Source organism: Cebidichthys violaceus, unplaced genomic scaffold, assembly GCF_023349555.1.
Source record: "Cebidichthys violaceus isolate CVI_PGR_0920_01 unplaced genomic scaffold, fCebVio1.0.p SCAF_1, whole genome shotgun sequence".
NCBI lineage: Eukaryota > Metazoa > Chordata > Actinopteri > Perciformes > Stichaeidae > Cebidichthys > Cebidichthys violaceus.
Window position 1 is genome coordinate 25,180,943 of NW_027176262.1, and position 17,474 is coordinate 25,198,416.

At 45.0% G+C, this 17,474-nt stretch overlaps 3 protein-coding genes and 4 non-coding genes across 7 annotated transcripts; all 7 read left to right on the plus strand.

The window, feature by feature from the left end:
• Positions 1-2,957: 2,957 nt before the first annotated feature.
• Positions 2,958-7,386, plus strand: rps3 (ribosomal protein S3). The gene is made up of 7 exons (XM_068716636.1): positions 2,958-3,016; positions 3,868-3,998; positions 4,399-4,492; positions 5,106-5,200; positions 6,149-6,336; positions 6,488-6,690; positions 7,310-7,386. The coding sequence occupies exons 1-6, from the start codon at positions 2,987-2,989 to the stop codon at positions 6,685-6,687; spliced, it is 738 nt and encodes a 245-aa protein (XP_068572737.1). The 5' UTR covers positions 2,958-2,986; the 3' UTR covers positions 6,688-6,690; positions 7,310-7,386.
• On the plus strand, positions 4,073-4,220 carry LOC137877050 (small nucleolar RNA SNORD15). The gene has a single exon (XR_011103500.1). It is a non-coding gene; the product is annotated as a small nucleolar RNA SNORD15 (small nucleolar RNA).
• On the plus strand, positions 4,779-4,924 carry LOC137877109 (small nucleolar RNA SNORD15). The gene has a single exon (XR_011103511.1). It is a non-coding gene; the product is annotated as a small nucleolar RNA SNORD15 (small nucleolar RNA).
• Positions 5,821-5,967, plus strand: LOC137877044 (small nucleolar RNA SNORD15). The gene has a single exon (XR_011103499.1). It is a non-coding gene; the product is annotated as a small nucleolar RNA SNORD15 (small nucleolar RNA).
• Positions 6,913-7,050, plus strand: LOC137877057 (small nucleolar RNA SNORD15). The gene has a single exon (XR_011103501.1). It is a non-coding gene; the product is annotated as a small nucleolar RNA SNORD15 (small nucleolar RNA).
• A 1,037-nt stretch (positions 7,387-8,423) lies between the features above and the next one.
• kctd14 (potassium channel tetramerization domain containing 14) lies at positions 8,424-11,482 on the plus strand. The gene is made up of 4 exons (XM_068730579.1): positions 8,424-8,535; positions 9,538-9,762; positions 9,914-10,048; positions 10,887-11,482. Exons 1-4 carry the CDS (start codon positions 8,482-8,484, stop codon positions 11,196-11,198), a joined length of 726 nt encoding a protein of 241 aa, XP_068586680.1. The 5' UTR covers positions 8,424-8,481; the 3' UTR covers positions 11,199-11,482.
• Positions 11,483-12,819: 1,337 nt separating this feature from the next.
• On the plus strand, positions 12,820-17,155 carry LOC137876840 (uncharacterized). The gene is made up of 3 exons (XM_068716640.1): positions 12,820-13,546; positions 14,013-14,481; positions 15,742-17,155. The coding sequence occupies exons 1-3, from the start codon at positions 13,492-13,494 to the stop codon at positions 16,082-16,084; spliced, it is 867 nt and encodes a 288-aa protein (XP_068572741.1). The 5' UTR covers positions 12,820-13,491; the 3' UTR covers positions 16,085-17,155.
• Positions 17,156-17,474: the final 319 nt, after the last annotated feature.

Below are 17,474 nucleotides of genomic sequence, written 5' to 3' on the forward strand. Positions count from 1 at the left end.
ACTGAAATGAATTAGAAATGTCCCACAAATCAAACAGCAGAGTTGTGTTGAAGATAAATTTGAAGTAGATTCTGGAATCAATATGTGAGCGACCTCCGGCTCAAGTTCAGCTAGCGTTAACATTCACAGTGAAGTCAGTCAGTCGCTGCAACCAGAGAGACGTAGCATGACTTTAGAAGAAGCATTGAGTCTTTAGAGTTGGAGCATTGTGAGCAAACAAAGGGTTGTCTACAGCTCTGTATGTGTGTACCATGCTACATGTCAGAGGTGGGCCGTCAGGGCCAGCAAAGCCTTCTCTGCTGGCCCTGACGGAATCACAAAGTTAAAACTATTTTATCATTTAATCATTTTTAAAGAGAGAAGAGAAGAGAAGAATGGGTGTTGGTATTGAGAAAGGCCCAGTCGTCCCTCTGTGAGTGGATCCTCTGTGTTCCCGTCTTTCAGTCCCACTGGGAACCTCTTGCAGCAGAGGAGCAGTGAAGGAACACCGCCGCTTCTGAGCATCACCTTGTGTCACATCCATGTCACGGGAACAACGTGCCCGCTCACACCGTGCCCGCTCACACCGTGCCCGCTCACACCGTGCCCGCTCACAACGTGCCCGCTCACAACGTGCCCGCTCACATCGTGCCCGCTCACACCGTGCCGGCTCACAACGTGGCACTGTTTTCACAGTGACCATAAACACTGTGAGAGTCACTGTAAAATCATAGTCAAGTACCCAGAGGAGCGTCCAAACACTCCTCCACAGTCTCCTTTCTGCTCATGAATATGTTTGCAAAAAATGTAATCAAGTAGGTATCTTCCAAAATAAAAGTTGCTGAACCAAAACTCCCTGTTTGTGTTTCCACGGGCAGTAATGATGGACAGCAACGCAAAGAGGCCAGTTCATACTTAAAGGACGACGTTTGGATGATGTCCACTTGATTTGTCTAACAGAGAAGGCTGAAGACTCACGAGAGCTTCAGACGGAACGAGGACGGTGGCACCTTTATAAACTGTAATACACACTTTAAAGACTGTAATACACACTTTATAAACTGTAATACACACTTTAAAGACTGTAATACACACTTTATTATAACTGTCAGGAGCCAGAAGAAGGAAACACAGCAGTAGCTTCAGCACCTACTGCTGTACGCCTGTCATTTGAAGCAGGGATTAAGTCTTTTCAGCAGGCGGTTCACTAACGTGAGGTAATGAGCTGTCAGAACATCTCTCCTGTGACCCGCTGGGATCCAATCAGAACAAAGAGTTTGCTGAAAGCAGATTAAAAGGAATCATTCTAGTGCAGTGCCTTGTGCAACAACATCAAAGTTAAGTTTCCATGAAACAAAATACATTGACTAGTGTCTAAACTTGATGACTTTACTGTTACACAAGGTCTTAAATGACAGTTTGACAAATGACATATATGTGACAGACGGTCACTTGAATGCTCGTCACACTTTAGCTCCTTCATAAAGACAGAGTGCATTTATGTGTTATTTGAGGAGAGTTAAAGATCCTGGAGCAAGAAGAGAGGTAGAGACGTGACGCCACCTAGTGGAGGCTGTAGTGACGTACACCCTCTGTGTGTGTGTGTGTGTGTGTGTGTGTGTGTGTGTGTGTGTGTGTGTGTGTTTCCTTAGATGCTGCTATGTTGCGTCGTGTGTGTGACAGACATGAGTGTGATTGGACGATGATTGTCTCAGTTCCACAGAGAGAAATGTTCCTCTCAGAAGGTGACGCACGTTTAGACCTGAAAGCTTCAGCAGAGCCTCATGGCTGTAAAGTGGGACCGTGGAAATGAAGTTCAATCTCACAGTGGGAACATTGGACTCAGCAACAGAATCCCTGACTTCTAAGAAACTAATTCATGTATGAAGACTGGACCAGTACATAGGGATTGTATAATTTATGGTCAAACAACAACTTCACAAACACTTCATCAATAAATGTAAAAATAAATGTAAAAATTATAATAGAACAATGTGTCTCAACATTAATGACTCTGAACATGTGTCACATGTAACATGTTTGATTTAAGGTGCTCTTGTGTGAATCTTTATTTCAAACTTGTAAAATAGAAGTACTCCTCTTCATCCCTCCTTCTTTATCATTTGCATGTTTTCATTGAGTCTTTGAAGTGTGTTTCTGCCGTTTATTGAGATGTTTATTGACACATTACAACCAGTAGCTGTGGATTACTGGAGTAGTTTGAATCATAGTGTTTCATGCACTGATGCAGGAGCACAACGGGGATCCTCTCATCTGAACGTTGCTCTAGAGCAGTGGATCCCAAACTTCTTCTGGACCCCATGCAGGTTACCTACAGAGCTAACAGGTCTGTAGAAGAAGCTGTCAACGTGGCCCTCGATCTCATTCGACAGCAACCGACCTCCTCAAGAACCCCTGCTGGAGCTCAAAGCTCTGAAGACAGCAGACACTGTTGGCTGTGGGCATCACCTGGTCCACAGCCATACAAGTTCCCTGAATTAGATGGCCTCATACCTCTTCTGTTGGAGAGAGTGAGGTCATTAGCGCAAGTTTCCCACTTGGAGGCGTGGTATACAGAAATTACTAAAATGTCACCAATTATGAATCCACGTCTAAAGTAGTCTTCAATGATGGTGTCCATTTGGATCTGCTCAGCTTTGTCTCATCCACCTGCTTCTGTTGCTTTGACACATAGGCCTTAACCCTAACCCTATGAAACGAGTCTCATTATTATGAGATGCTGAGTCATAATTATGAGACACTATTATAATAGTATGTCATTATGACTTACAGGATCTTTATTTGTTTTAATGGGCTTCCATAAGATGGGCTACTTATAACATTAATACTAACATGGCTACGTCCAGATATGATCGTCCTGCATCGTTAAAGAAACTACAAGTCCCAGCGGCAGCCTGAACATGGCGTCACCGGAAGTTAGTGATTTTGGTATAAATCCATTTCCGTGTCCGCTGAGGGTCCTTTCCTGTCTACGGCCTTTCGGAAGATGGCGGTGCAAATCTCCAAGAAGAGGAAGGTTAGCGCTGAATAATCTCCGTTTTGCTCACACAGACAGCCGGTATACGTACAAATGGGGTCAGATTCGTTTGGATACGACCGGTCCGTGTTCATTCCGGTGTTAGTCGAACTTGTGAACCGTCGGTCCTGGTAGGATTAATCCAGATGGTGCCGGCGCCGCGTCCTCATTTGGCTAGCTAGCATGGCTCTCTCCGCCTCGGCCGGTTACGAGTTAACGACCCGTTACCCGCAGACTCGAGCCCGGTACTCGGTTAAAACTCAATTAAAACATTTTTACCAGACTTCAGGCCCCGTGAAGTGTCTCTGCTCGTCTCCTGTTAACGGAACTTGTTCAGAATGTGGAGCAACGTTAGCTAGCTAGTGAGATAGCGTCACAGCCATATGAACGTTATCGTAGAGAAAGCGGCGTTAAGTTTGGATAAATAAACGAAATATACGCAGTTAATTAAAACGTTTAATGGTTGCCGTGGACAGTGAACATGAGTTAATTTTGAACGGCTGTAGTCGACTGAGGACAGTATTTAGGTTTAACCTCAAAACATGTATCATGTGGTTCTGGTAGTGCAGAACTAGGCAGCTGGTAAAACACAAGCCGGTTACTGAGCTGCTCGCTGTGGTACTCAGTGCGTTCATATATGTATAGTTATTAAATATGGAGTTCATCTTCCATTGGACTTAAATCTAACTCACTAGAAGTGAAGGTAGCAGTGGCTGAAGTCACGTTTCCGTTATGAAGCACCTTTTGTGTTTCCTCGTCTGTCCTCAGACGGTCCCTGCGTTTCGTCCCCGGTCCGTCTCTCTGGTGGTCCGGTTTACAGTAGGGACGCTGACCCTGTCCTCTCTCCTCAGTTCGTCTCAGACGGTATCTTCAAGGCCGAGCTGAACGAGTTCCTGACCCGTGAGCTTGCTGAGGATGGCTACTCCGGTGTGGAGGTGCGCGTGACCCCAACCAGGACTGAGATCATCATCCTGGCCACGAGGTGAGTCTGCATTTTACTCTGATATTCATACGTGTTGAATCTGTTGCAGGGAGCCGGGCGTTTGTTACGCGTCCCTTCAGTGATGATACGATGACGAGTCGGAACAGGACTCTGGTTCTGGGGGGTTTCTGGTGCAGATTCATGTTCTGTGGTTCTGCTCCGGTCCCTCAGAGCAGAGAGTCCCTTCTGGTTGAAGACATTCGAGGCATTTGTCTGAGAAGGGTTGAAGCAGCACAGTGTTGCTGCTGAATGTAACGTAGTGAAGTGAATGGGACAGAACCAAAGATCACGGCTCGGTCGTGATCTTCAGCGCTGTTAAAAACTGACCAAACAGAACTGTGAACATTGTTTCTTTTGCCAGGACTTGTATGTAATCCTTGGTGTGTTTACCCGCCTGTAGGACCCAGAATGTTCTGGGAGAGAAGGGCCGTCGGATCAGAGAGCTGACCGCTGTGGTCCAGAAGAGGTTTGGTTTCCCTGAGGGCAGCGTCGAGGTAAGAACCCCCAACCAGTGATGTGAACAAACCTTTATACTGTAGTAAAAAACTATTTTAAATCTCCAACTCTTTTTACACAACAGCTGCTCAGATGTTATCTTGTCTTTTGCAACTCAGAACTGTTTTATTTGACTCTTTGTTTGTTGTTGACACTTAAAACCAAAGCCTTGAACTACGACACAGCTGATAGTTACTGACTGTAGTCAAATATTAAGACGCATGACGTTTATTTTGAGAATGAAATGATGCAGGAGCAAAGACGTCAACATCTTAAACGGCCTCCCTTCAGTGATGATACGATGACGAGACGGAACGGGACTCCGGTTCTGGGGGTTACTGGTTCAGGTCCACGTTCTGTGGTTCTGCTCCAGTTCCTCAGGTCAGGGAGTCCTCTTCACGTGAAGACACAGAGGCATTTGTCTGAGAAGGGTAGAAGGGCAGCAGTGATCTCATGAGCGTGTGACGTCTAGAGAACATTCATGCGTCTGTCTTTAAGTTCACGTTCTGAACACGCACCGGTACTGACCAGTGGACCGTTGAAGCTCACCTGCAGTGTTGCGTTGCCAGCCTTCAGGATGTTTGACCGCTGCCCCTCTCTGTCCTCTGCTAGCTGTATGCTGAGAAGGTTGCCACCCGTGGTCTGTGTGCCATCGCTCAGGCCGAGTCTCTGCGCTACAAGCTGCTGGGAGGTCTGGCTGTGCGTAGGTAAGCGGTGCGGTCCACATGTACTGCCTCCTGCAGAACTCATTCCACAGGTTCTTTATCTTTTAAGATGACATGTAGCTATCTTTACTCAAATGTATCGCCACTTAAAATGTGTAGCTTACATGACAAACCGGCGTCTCTGCTGCAGGGGTCCGGCTTTAATGGTCTTGGACTCGTTCACGTTTCTGTTCCGGTCCCTCAGTGACTGATCGGTGACTGTGGGCCTCCTCTGACGAGCTTCTCGTGGAGGTTCTTGATATTGAAAGCACCGTGAAGCAGGCGGACCAAAGAGTCCATAACTACTGGATGTTTAATCTGTGATAATGATCCATTAAGAACATATCTCTGAATAGTGACGTAAAACACAGAATCCAATAATCTAGCAGCCACTCGGTGATCATCGTTTGACTGGTGCTGATGTTCAACCCTGAAACAAATCACTGAATGTTTGAGTCATAATATAAAAAGATCTGATGAGAGTAAAATAAGTAAATAATACACACAACTAAGCAAACACAGGCCTGCACATCAGCAGCTGCAGGTTCAGTAAATGTCTGACCATCGTAGTCTTCATGTGAGCGCTGTAAGAAGAAGAGTTTGCGTCGTGTCAGGTTCTGTCCCTTCAGTGATGATACGATGACGAGTCGGAACAGGACTCTGGTTCTGGGGGTTCCTGGTGCAGATTCACGTTCTGTGGTTCTGCTCCGGTCCCTCAGAGCAGAGAGTCTCTCTTGGTTGAAGACATTCGAGGCATTTGTCTGAGAAGGGTTGAAGCAGCACAGTGTTGCTGCTGAATGTAACGTGGTGAAGTGAATTTACTGTTACGTATCAATGGTGCTAAATTCTACCAGCTTCACATGAATACTAGCTTTTCACAGGATGAACTTCAGCTCTTTGGACAGAAATGAGCCGTCTGTATCTAGTGACCTCACTGACTCCTCTGTTCAGGGCCTGCTATGGTGTTCTGAGGTTCATCATGGAGAGCGGAGCTAAGGGCTGCGAGGTCGTGGTGTCCGGCAAGCTGAGGGGCCAGAGGGCCAAGTCCATGAAGTTTGTGGACGGCCTGATGATCCACAGCGGAGACCCCGTCAACTACTACGTCGACACAGCCGTCCGCCACGTCCTGCTGAGGCAGGGTGAGTCCAGCTCCACCGGGGGCGCTCTAGCGGGCGATGCGTTCCCGTTCTCCTCCATGCTTCTAGCTTTGGGTTCTCCTTTGTGCTTCTAGCTTTGGGTTCTCCTTTGTGCTCGAACTTGTTCGTTGATGTGCTTCCTGCTCATCCTCAGGTGTGCTGGGCATCAAGGTCAAAATCATGCTGCCCTGGGACCCCAGCGGTAAGATCGGCCCCAAGAAGCCCCTGCCCGACCACGTCAGCATTGTGGAGCCCAAGGATGAGCAGCTGCCCACCACACCCACATCTGAGCAGAAGGGGGCCAAGCCAGAGGCGCCCCCCATGCCCCAGGGAACACCTGTACCCACCGCATAGAGGGTAAGAGGTTTAGTGATTCTCAATTCTCAGGGACTTAGAATAAAATCAAGTTAAACATAAAATACAAATGATTCAGTTGGATAAATATAGTTGGTAGACCAGCTGTTATTTTAAGAAACTAAATGAATAAAACGATGTAAAACTGGTGTTTGTTCATGTCAAAGACGGTTTCCTCTCCAGCCGGACGATGTGTATCAGAAACACGGACCACAGGTTCTGTCCCTTCAGTGATGATACGATGACGAGTCGGAACAGGACTCTGGTTCTGGGGGTTCCTGGTGCAGATTCACGTTCTGTGGTTCTGCTCAGAGCAGAGAGTCTCTCTTGGTTGAAGACATTCGAGGCATTTGTCTGAGAAGGGTTGAAGCAGCACAAATCAGATTGTTCATAGCATGGCTATAAAGACCAAAGCTGGTGGATCGACTCCCAACAGTTATTGCCAACGACACCAGGTTCTACCCAAACTGCTGCTTTTATCCCAACATGTCTTAATGTACTGGATATGTAACATGTGTGACTTGGGTTGGAGCCTTTAATTGGTTTAGTCATTAGTAAAGTAAAGTAATAACCCGTGTTGGTCAGAATGTTCTTCTGATTCTGCTTGTCTTTTGTCTTGCAGGTTTGCAGTGTTCCACCAGATGGAAGCAAAGACCTTCTGACTTTTGTGTACAAAAACAATAAATTCTGGAAAATACATCTACTGTGTTGTGGTCACTTTGTTACTGTTTGATTGTCCTGAAGTCAGTTTGATAGAAACTCAAATGTTACATTTAACGCAAAAAGATGATTTTGCACATAAATAAAATCTCACTCAGCACTCTACAAGTTTACCATAAAGATGTTGGCCAATAAGATTAATTTGACTATGTAGATGAACGTGTATATGTTGCTACAGTCAATCACTCTTCACTGAAGTGTTCATTTCTGTTTAACTGGTAAGACTTTGGAGGCATCATAACAGTGATCAGTTATCAACATGCTGCTGATGGTCTTACATTCATAAACCTTTAGTTCTATTTATGTTGCATCATGTATCTGTAACGTCCTACACTGTTGAACAGTCAAAACAGAAAGATTAAAGTGAATGCAAACCAGACATGAAATATGATGGAACCATTGTCAGATCTTAGAAACGTTTATCTTTGAAAGCTTCATGAGCTCCAACTTAAAGCTTGCTTTAAATGCCTTCATGGTGATGCTCCTTCCTGCTTCATGGCTTCATTATAAGACACCAGCAGAGTGAACTCAGGCCTCAGAACTGGAACTGTTACTTTATGCAAAACCTCATTTGGACAATCAGTCTTCTGTTAAAGGAGCAGAACTATGGACCTGTCTACCAACTGAATTAAAACTGCAACACAATTGTAATGTTTTTAATAAGGTATTAAATCATGGCTGAAGGAGAATCGTTGTTCTCACACCTGTACTTTGTGGATGTGCTTTCTTTCTCTACAAACACTAAACAGTGGTCGTGGTCCTTAAGCATAAATATGTTACAATCCTAATGCTACTGTGATGTCCATATAACATCAACTATATAATGAATAATATTTATATAATATATAAAACCATAACGGGCGTAACGAGTGAAGACACTGTAGTCAGTCCAGCTGTGTTTCTGCTTTCTCATTGATTAGCATAATGAAACACGTGATGCAGGAGTTAGGAGTGGAATCGGTCAGAGACATTTCTACCGAGTGAGTCAGGTCCGGCTCAGGCCCCGCCCCCTGCCTCCTACCTGTCGAGCAGTTACAAACAAACCACAGCTCCCAGGTACCTCTACGGGTCAAGATGAGTCTGCCGGACTACAAATCATCTGAGAAGCAGGCTGTACCCGCAGAACCAGTAAGAAACACCACACTATTAACATGGCGGCTTGTATAGTGAGTGGAGCAGCGAGAGCTAAAGTTAAGCTGAACAGGTGGATGGACGCGCGCGCCGGTTAGACAGCACTGCGTTTAGGAATCCTAGTGAGCCCATTCTGTACAGCTGATACCTGCGATCTACTCAGGTGTGAAGCACTTCCTTGAAGGCGGTTCATCGTCGTCCTGTGTCACAGGAGTTTAGGAGGAAACTCCCCAGTTATTCACCTGAGAGAGTAAAGAGTGCGTCTCGCGCTGGAAGATCTTTAACACGTAAATTGTACCACAGTGAGAATTTGTATTCAACAAAGTATTTGACAGTAAAATGGAACAAATGTGGAGTTAAGAGTACTTCTTCTGAATGTAGTAGAATAGAAGTATACGTAATGAAATACATCTCAAAGATCAAATACTACTGAGGAAATGTACTCTGTTTATGTTCACCTCAGTATGAAACCAAGTGATTCAAAAGGTCAGAGTTCAAATCACTGCATGAAGCTTTGTTTTTAAGTTAAATGAACTTGTTTAATTTGATCAAACAGATTTAAGACTCGTATCTTTAACAGAATCGTCACGAGCCTCAATAGTACAGAGTCAATAATATGACTGTATTCTGACAGAGACTAGTGATCCATGTCTTTCAACATTAGTGTTTCGATCATTCATTTATGGATTCCCCTCTTCTTTATAGAACGTGTTCACCTTCACATGAACAGAACAGTGTTCTGTGTGTGTGTGTGTGTGTGTGTGTGTTAAAGTTACTGAGGTGTTATGCACCAGTGCGTGCAGCTACAGGTGTTTTCCCGGCATTTAATCGACAGTATGAAATGTCTTCTCTCACTTTAGCTTCTTAAACCCCAAACTGTTCATCTCAGAGTGACGTAACAGAACTGTACGCCTTTAAACTCAGTTTGTAAATGACCTTTAACATATCTCTGGTATTTCTGTATTAATAAATAAGAACCCCCCCCCCCCCCCCCTCCAGCACTCCCCCGTGGTGCAGCTGAACGTCGGGGGCCAGCTGTTCAGCACCACTGTGAACGCGCTCAGGAGACACCCGGACTCCAAGCTGGCCGAGCTGATCAGCAGACCGCCCAGAGCGCGCGCCGACGCCCAGGGCCGCTACTTCATCGACCGAGACGGGTCACACTTCGGGGCCGTCCTCGAGTTCCTGAGATCGGACCGGCTGCCCGCGGAGAACATCCAGGAGGTCTGACCGCCAGCATCACTGCTAGACAGACGGTCACTTCAGGAACATACATGGTTTTACATACAGTATGTATATATTTGTGTGTGTGTGTGTGTGTGTGTGTGTGTGTGTGTGTGTGTGTGTGTGTGTGTGTGTGTGTGTGCGTGCGCAGGTTCACAGGGAGGCGGTGTTCTACAACATCCAGCCGCTGATCAAGCGCTTGGAGGAAACTCCCCAGCTGTTCGGGGAGCTGGTGGGGAGGCAGCAGTTCCTCTCCAGAGTCCCGCACTACAAAGAAAACATCGAGGTCAGCTGATGGAGTGTGTGCTTCTGGTGTGTTGAGAGTGTGAGTTGTCTACAGGTGTCGGCTGTAGAAGACAAAGACAGCTGAGCTCAGGCTCAATAACAACCTCTCTTCACTGCTGACACTGATCAGAGCGGCTGATTCACTTTTAAAGTGAATATTTGCACATTTCTGAGATTGTTCCCTTAACTTTCACTACAGAAGTCATTCAAAACTATCCCCATGTACATATCTTCAGTGTCATCATCACAATATATTACACTGACTGATCTTGTTGACATTTTTATTCAGATATTTTCATAAACATTTTGTAACATCAAAAGCTCAGATTGGCCTCAGAGCACACTATCTGAATTGTGAAAAAATGAATGGTAGTGGGTTTTATTATCATTATTTAATAACTGTTCATTATTACTATTGTTTTTATTATTGTTGTTGTTATTATTTGAAAATACTATTATTTTCAGCAACAAAAAAATCCGGAATAAGTATTATTATTCACTTGAAATACAACTTATTATTATTGAATTCTTATTTTATTATTCTTATTTTTATTTTTATTTTATTATTATTATGTTATTTTTATTATTTTATTATTATTATTTTTGTTCGAAAATACTATTATTTCCAGGAACAAGAGATGTGGTATATTAATCACTCGATAGAAAGACAGACTGTAGCCTTAATATGACAATAACCAGAATGATTACATGATCTGTTATCTATGTAAAGTAACTCATTCACAGTAAAGTAGCTCCAGTGGCTTTTCTCCAGTTGTTGGATGCTTCAGAGACATGTTTGTGATCTACTGGATGAACGCAGTGATGTCGCTCTTCTTCAGGTGCTGATTCGCATCGCCAGAGCCGAGGCCATCGCCGCCCGCCGCTCCACCATCATGATCTGCGTGCTGCGGACGGAGGAGGACCTGGGCTTCTACGACAACGCCATCGGCAGCCTGGAGGCGGACAAGGAGTCCGTGGTGACGTTCGGGCCCTGGAAGGCCGCCCTGTCCGTCGGGGACCTGCTGGACTGCGTGAAGACGGACATCGAGAGTCAGGGCTACAGGGTGAGCGTCCAGCCCCACGTGGTGGAGAAGAGCTTCCTGTCCAAGAGCTACGACTTCTTCCACAAACTCACGTTCACCTGGTGGTGACGACCCGGAGCAGAGGTGGAGACCGGAACTATCTGAAGAACAGACGCGGCGAGTCGATCCTAAACACTGTAAACACGTGAGGCTCCTTTATGTGGGTCTGGATTTGTACACAAGGGGTCAGCACAGCATGAGTGTAATGAATATCAACGGTGGTGGTTCCAGACCAAGGCCTTTGTCTTATGCTTAGTCTTGTTTTAGTTGATCAATATGCTCATTGTTTCATATCCTGTGTAATGTCAGTGAAATCTGCAGCTATTTGAATAAAGGACAACTACTAAACTTTACCAAAAAGGTTGTTTCACTTCCGAAGGTTTAGAAGTCGTTCTTTGGTCTCGTACCTGGACCAGCTACCAGGGAATGGACATATTAACACGAACACCAGGACAGTATGATGCAATACAGATGAACCAGTGAATACGTGTTTAAATGTCAGTAAGATTACACAAGTGTTCACAGAGAGGATACTGTAGTTTCATTCTGTTATAATGCAGGTGTTGATATGTGAGCTGTACATAATATCGTAGTTGGAGCTTATTTTAACTACTTCATATATGTTTGGATCTGTGTGAATGGATGAGATTTTAGAAACATCATACGCTGTGTGTGTGTGTGTGTGTGTGTGTGTGTGTGTGTGTGTGTGTGTGTGTGTGTGTGTGTGTGTGTGTGTGAAATCTTAATTATGAGAAGTTACCAGTGACTGCAGCTCTTAAAAATTAAATATGAAGTGAAAATCTGTTTCTCCAAAATGATGCGTGATACCAGGGGGGTTTCTGCCACAGCGTTGAGCAAACACCACTCTGATTATAAGAAACGAAGAGAGGCTGAAACGCTGAAACGCTGAACACGCACGTCAACAGGATTCAGGATTAACCGCAGAGCAGAGCAGAGCAGGATCACACAGGAAGTGGTCTGACATGAAACTACGTCGACTGGTGGAGACCAGTCGACGTAGTTTCATGTCAGACCACTTCCTGTGTGATCAGTGTGAAAAACAACGGTGATCAGTGAGTGCAAACACTGTCCGGTAGAGAACTGTGAGATCAGGGCCGTGGAGTGTCCTCCTGTATGAGATGAACTGGATGGTGCAGGAGTGTTTGGACCGGAGGTGTTGGATGACGGTCTGGGTCGGTTGGTCAGTCGGTTCACCGTTTGGGTCCAGACTGAAATATCTCAACTGGAGGGTTTTGATCCCTAGAGGATGAATCCCGCGCCCTTTGGTGGCTCCCTGACCCACCACGAGGACATGTGGTTTTGGGTTAAGTGTAGCATGGATTGCCGCCGGTCATTGTAATTATAATAACGTCTGTGATCCTGACTCTCCATTTAGCGTCATCATCGTGTCAACATTTCAATTTGTCCAATACTTTGGTTTGTGACCAACGACCTGCTAAATGAGTGATTCATATTATTCATGAGCCTCGGCTGTGTTTAGAGCCGATGAGCAAAGTGACTCACAGAGATGAGTTTTAACCACAACGTGATGCAATCACACTTCCTCTTAAATAAAAACCCCGGTGGTGAAAAGTTGCACACTGTTGCATTTCACACCTTGGATCATATGAAAAGAAAAGGATGCTTTTATTTCTTATTTGCTGCTTCAGAGGAGGAAGAGCAGCAGAGACAACCATCTGTAGAGGAGGAAGAGCAGCAGAGACAACCATCTGTAGAGGAGGAAGAGCAGCAGAGAGACAAACATCTGTAGAGGAGGAAGAGCAGCAGAGACAAACATCTGTAGAGGAGGAAGAGCAGCAGAGAGACAAACATCTGTAGAGGAGGAAGAGCAGCAGAGAGACAAACATCTGTAGAGGAGGAAGAGCAGCAGAGAGACAAACATCTGTAGAGGAGGAAGAGCAGCAGAGAGACAAACATCTGTAGAGGAGGAAGAGCAGCAGAGAGACAAACATCTGTAGAGGAGGAAGAGCAGCAGAGAGACAAACATCTGTAGAGGAGGAAGAGCAGCAGAGACAAACATTTGTAGAGGAGGAAGAGCAGCAGAGAGACAAACATCTGTAGAGGAGGAAGAGCAGCAGAGAGACAAACATCTGTAGAGGAGGAAGAGCAGCAGAGACAAACATCTGTAGAGGAGGAAGAGCAGCAGAGACAAACATCTGTAGAGGAGGAAGAGCAGCAGAGACAAACATCTGTAGAGGAGGAAGAGCAGCAGAGACAAACATCTGTAGAGGAGGAAGAGCAGCAGAGACAAACATCTGTAGAGGAGGAAGAGCAGCAGAGAGACAAACATCTGTAGAGGAGGAAGAGCAGCAGCAGCAGCTGTCGAGGTGAAACCTCTGACATGACGTCCAGAGAAATCCTGATGAGAGTCCTGCTGCTCTGTCTGCTTCTAACAGGTACACTTTTACTTGGTCAGGGGTAGAAGAAGTACTTTACTTTAGTAAAAGTATATATAACTATGTAAAAATACTCTATTGTGATATAGTCAAATACATGTGGAGATATTATCATCTGAAATAGAGAATATAAATGTACCTCAAACTTGTATTTAAGTACAGCCTACGTCAACATGTCTGTCCCTGAGATTTGGTCAGTGTTTGGTTTTACAGTCACAGACTCAGTTTAATGATTTCTACATTTTAATTGTGTTGTATTCTATAAATCATCTAATCTCTAGTGAATATATCCAGCCCCCTCATACATTAGGTAGTGACCCAGAGCTTCAGGGACATCTTCACTATATCTTCTTTTAAATCCTCCATGTCTCAGCTTTTGAAAGCTGTAGTCAAATGTTGATTTCTATAAATTATAGACTAATGTAATGAAGTGAAAATGAGTTTGTGCTGTTCTCACTGTCTCCAGCTGTGCGGTGCAGTACAGACGCAGTGTTCTTGTACAGCAGCATTGGAGGCGACGCCCTCCTGCCGTGTCTCAGCCCGGCCTCCCTAAACTGCTCCTTCATCTCCTGGACCTTCTACCGAGACGGGGAACACACCGAGGAGGTCAGCGGGGGGCGGGTACGGGCGGACTCGGACAAGTCTAGCCGCTTGTCCGTCACGCCCAACTGCTCTCTCGCCCTCCGCTCCCTCGACGCCGGCGACGCCGGCTCCTACGTCTGCCTGCAGCACGGACAGTCCATCGCCGCCGTCTACGTGTCCGTCCTCACCATCACCTCGCCCTCCACCGTGACCGAGCTGCAGCCCGGAGGACGCCTCGCCCTGAGCTGCACCCTCTTTACCTACTACGACGCTGTGCTCTGCAGACGGCCCACCACCGAGTTCAGCCTCAGCTGGGCGGCTGAGGACGGTGCTCTGCTGCGCAACCACACCAGGTTCTCCGTCACCTTTCAACTGTGTCGTGTGCTACATTATTGAGGAAAATAACTTTGTATGAACCAAAATGATTCCTAGTTTTAAACTGATAAACATCATGGACGGATGGATGGAACAAACCATAGTGACATAAATAATACAAAATGAAATACAAAACACAAAAAGAATAATATTATCAAAATAGATAATAGATAGAATCAAAAAACATAGGACATGATGTTTGTCTGTCCCTTGTGGTGGTGAGCACTTCCAGGAAATGAACCTTGTTTTGAGTGGTTGACGATCGAGGGGGGGGGTTTCCGGCTGGTGTGAGTGTAACTCGGTCCGGTTTAGGTTGTCGAATTTTGGGACAGTTGGGCTCAGAACACATCATCAGTAATGTTCCCTTGTGTCATTGGGTGTTTCGGGCTTTCAACACTACACACCCTCCCCAAGGGCGGCCTGCTGCAGGATGATCAGCCCTCAGCTCGTGGGCCGTGCCCAACTGTCCCGAAATTGACAACTTTCTGGTTGACGCTTGAATGGTTAACAGGTGGGGATTCTCAAGTGGGTTCTGCTGACATAGTTGGAGCCCAGCATGGGTCATTCCGCTTGATCCAAATCCACTGGCTGCTTCTTCCAGCCGCCTCTGAGACCGCCTTGATGATCTGCCACAGAGCCTGACCGTCGCTTCCCTACTCTTTCAACAGTCTGACGTTCGAAGAAGCCACAAACCCTCTGCATCCCACATCCACTGGACAGTTCTTAGACCTGGTTGTGCCGCCAGGTCTATCTGCCTCGCGTGAGGCTGGTCTTGCAAACACCATGACGTGTTTGAGAGTCGCTGGAGTTGGACACAGGGCACAGGTTGGATCTTCACCATACCACTGATGGAGATTCTTTGGTGATGGAAGCACGTCATAAGTAGCTCTGATGATAAAGCTCATTTGTGTTGCTTCCATTTCCCATAGTTCCCTCCAGCTGATCTTTCTCCTCTCCACACCTTCGCACCGCATCCATTGTCCCCGTGTCACGAGACAGACAGCTCTAGTTTGTATCAAACAAGCAGGAGGAATTAGTGCATTTGTTGGGGACTATTTTCAGCGGTGGATTAATCCACATTTGGTGTTCTACTGAGTATTTGTGGCAGCAGGACGGTGTGTGTGGGATTGAGTCCAAATATACTAGTGTGTGCATGTGTTTATGAAGGAACACGTCACCCAGTGCAACAGTGTGGCTCCTCCACGTGTTTTTAAATAGTGTTTCTCCCCTCTGCTCAGACAGGAGCTGATCTCCAACACCAGCTGCAACATCACTCTGGTCACGGAGCTCAAGAGGGAAGACAACAACAGGAAGTGGAGGTGTCAGGTGAGCGACCGAGAGAACAGCAGGGCGGCGTTTCTGGACTTCACTTCTGCCTTTTTGTTCCAAAATCCTCCCGCCGCCCGGACTCCGCCTCCTTCGTCCTCCTCAGAAGGTCCAGTCCAGCTGCCCATCAGCCGCATCGTGCTCTGCGTGGCTCTGCCGGTCATGGTGCTCACAGTGGGATTCTTCACATGGAGAGGGGACCGTAAGAGGGCCCCTAAATCTTCATGGATCACAGACATTGTAGACGTGTTGTAACGTGTTGTGTGTTGCAATTCATATTTTTACAGTTAGGCTGAAGCTAAGCTAACAATAACAGGGAGATGCATAGTCCAAAACAGAATGTGTCTTCACTAGATTTTCATTCTCAAAACAATTGTTTTGCAAAAAAAATAAATAAAACAACTTTGGGTGGCGGCAGAAATTGACCATAAAACTTAAATATTTTAATGCTGCAAGATTTTGGTCATAAGATTTATTAGGCAACAAATACAGTAGGCCTTTAATAACAGAGCTTAAAAAACAGTTAGCAAACGTATATCATATTTAGTATTATTACCATAAATTACACAACAACTGGAGCGATCTGAACAGAGCAGATAAAGGAAAGAGAAGATGGTGAGATTTCATTTGTTTGAATGTTTAGATGTCTCACAGTGGCAGCTGTGCTGGGTGGCAAGCAGCAAGCCTCAACTTTGTAGATGTTCCTCAAATGTGAGCAAATCTGACTGATTTCCGTTTGTAGTTTTTGGCATCGAGCAGCTTCCCCTCCTCTGGGTGTAATGACTTATAACTGTTCGTCATCTTCTCTTCCTTGCTATTAACTTAATGAGCAGCAAGCAGCGGTTGTTGCTGAAAGAGGTGCAGTCGTGTTAGTAGTATGTAACAGAAGTAGAATTAGTGGTAGTTGTGTATTGATAGTATTAGGAGTGTGTTTGAGTTCTGAACACTTGAGAGGAAGAAACCATTTTCCTTTTCTTTGCTTTGAATTTATTAGATATATACATTAAATATATAATATTAAAACATGTTAATGAATGATGGTGTGTAATTATTCAACCAAATGTAAGAAAAAACATCCTGCCGAAGTGTTAAATAATTAAATGTATGAACATATGTATGTATCCACATTGAATTGCCTTCAGTTGTACCTGTAGAATCTTTGAGTAAACGTCTAATTAGCAACTTTACATTACAAAACGTACAAATAGCTGGAAATAATTAGTACTGGTTGCAGCTTCTTCAATATGAGGATGTGTTGCGTTTCTCTGTTTTGCAGCATTGTAAATTCACTTTGACTGAAAAAATAAAACCTCCGAAGGAGTCACAGGGAACCTGGGTTGGACATTTTTCTCAATACATAATCGTTAATTATTAACTATTAAAAGATACAACTATAAAGAAGAAGTAACTATTTTGAATTAACACTTTTACATTATCCTAAATGTCAGTTTATGCTGAATTTAAAAGATCACATTGTTTTAAAGTGTAGCAGATAATTGTAAAATTGTACCGACGTATTTGCCAAATATATTAACAACTACATTAAAAATGGACTGTGATCTGCCTGCAATATATAAAGTTCATAGGATGGGTTCGCAGTCTTCATATCGTTATGTTCATTGAAAGGTTATTATTGCTGTAACGT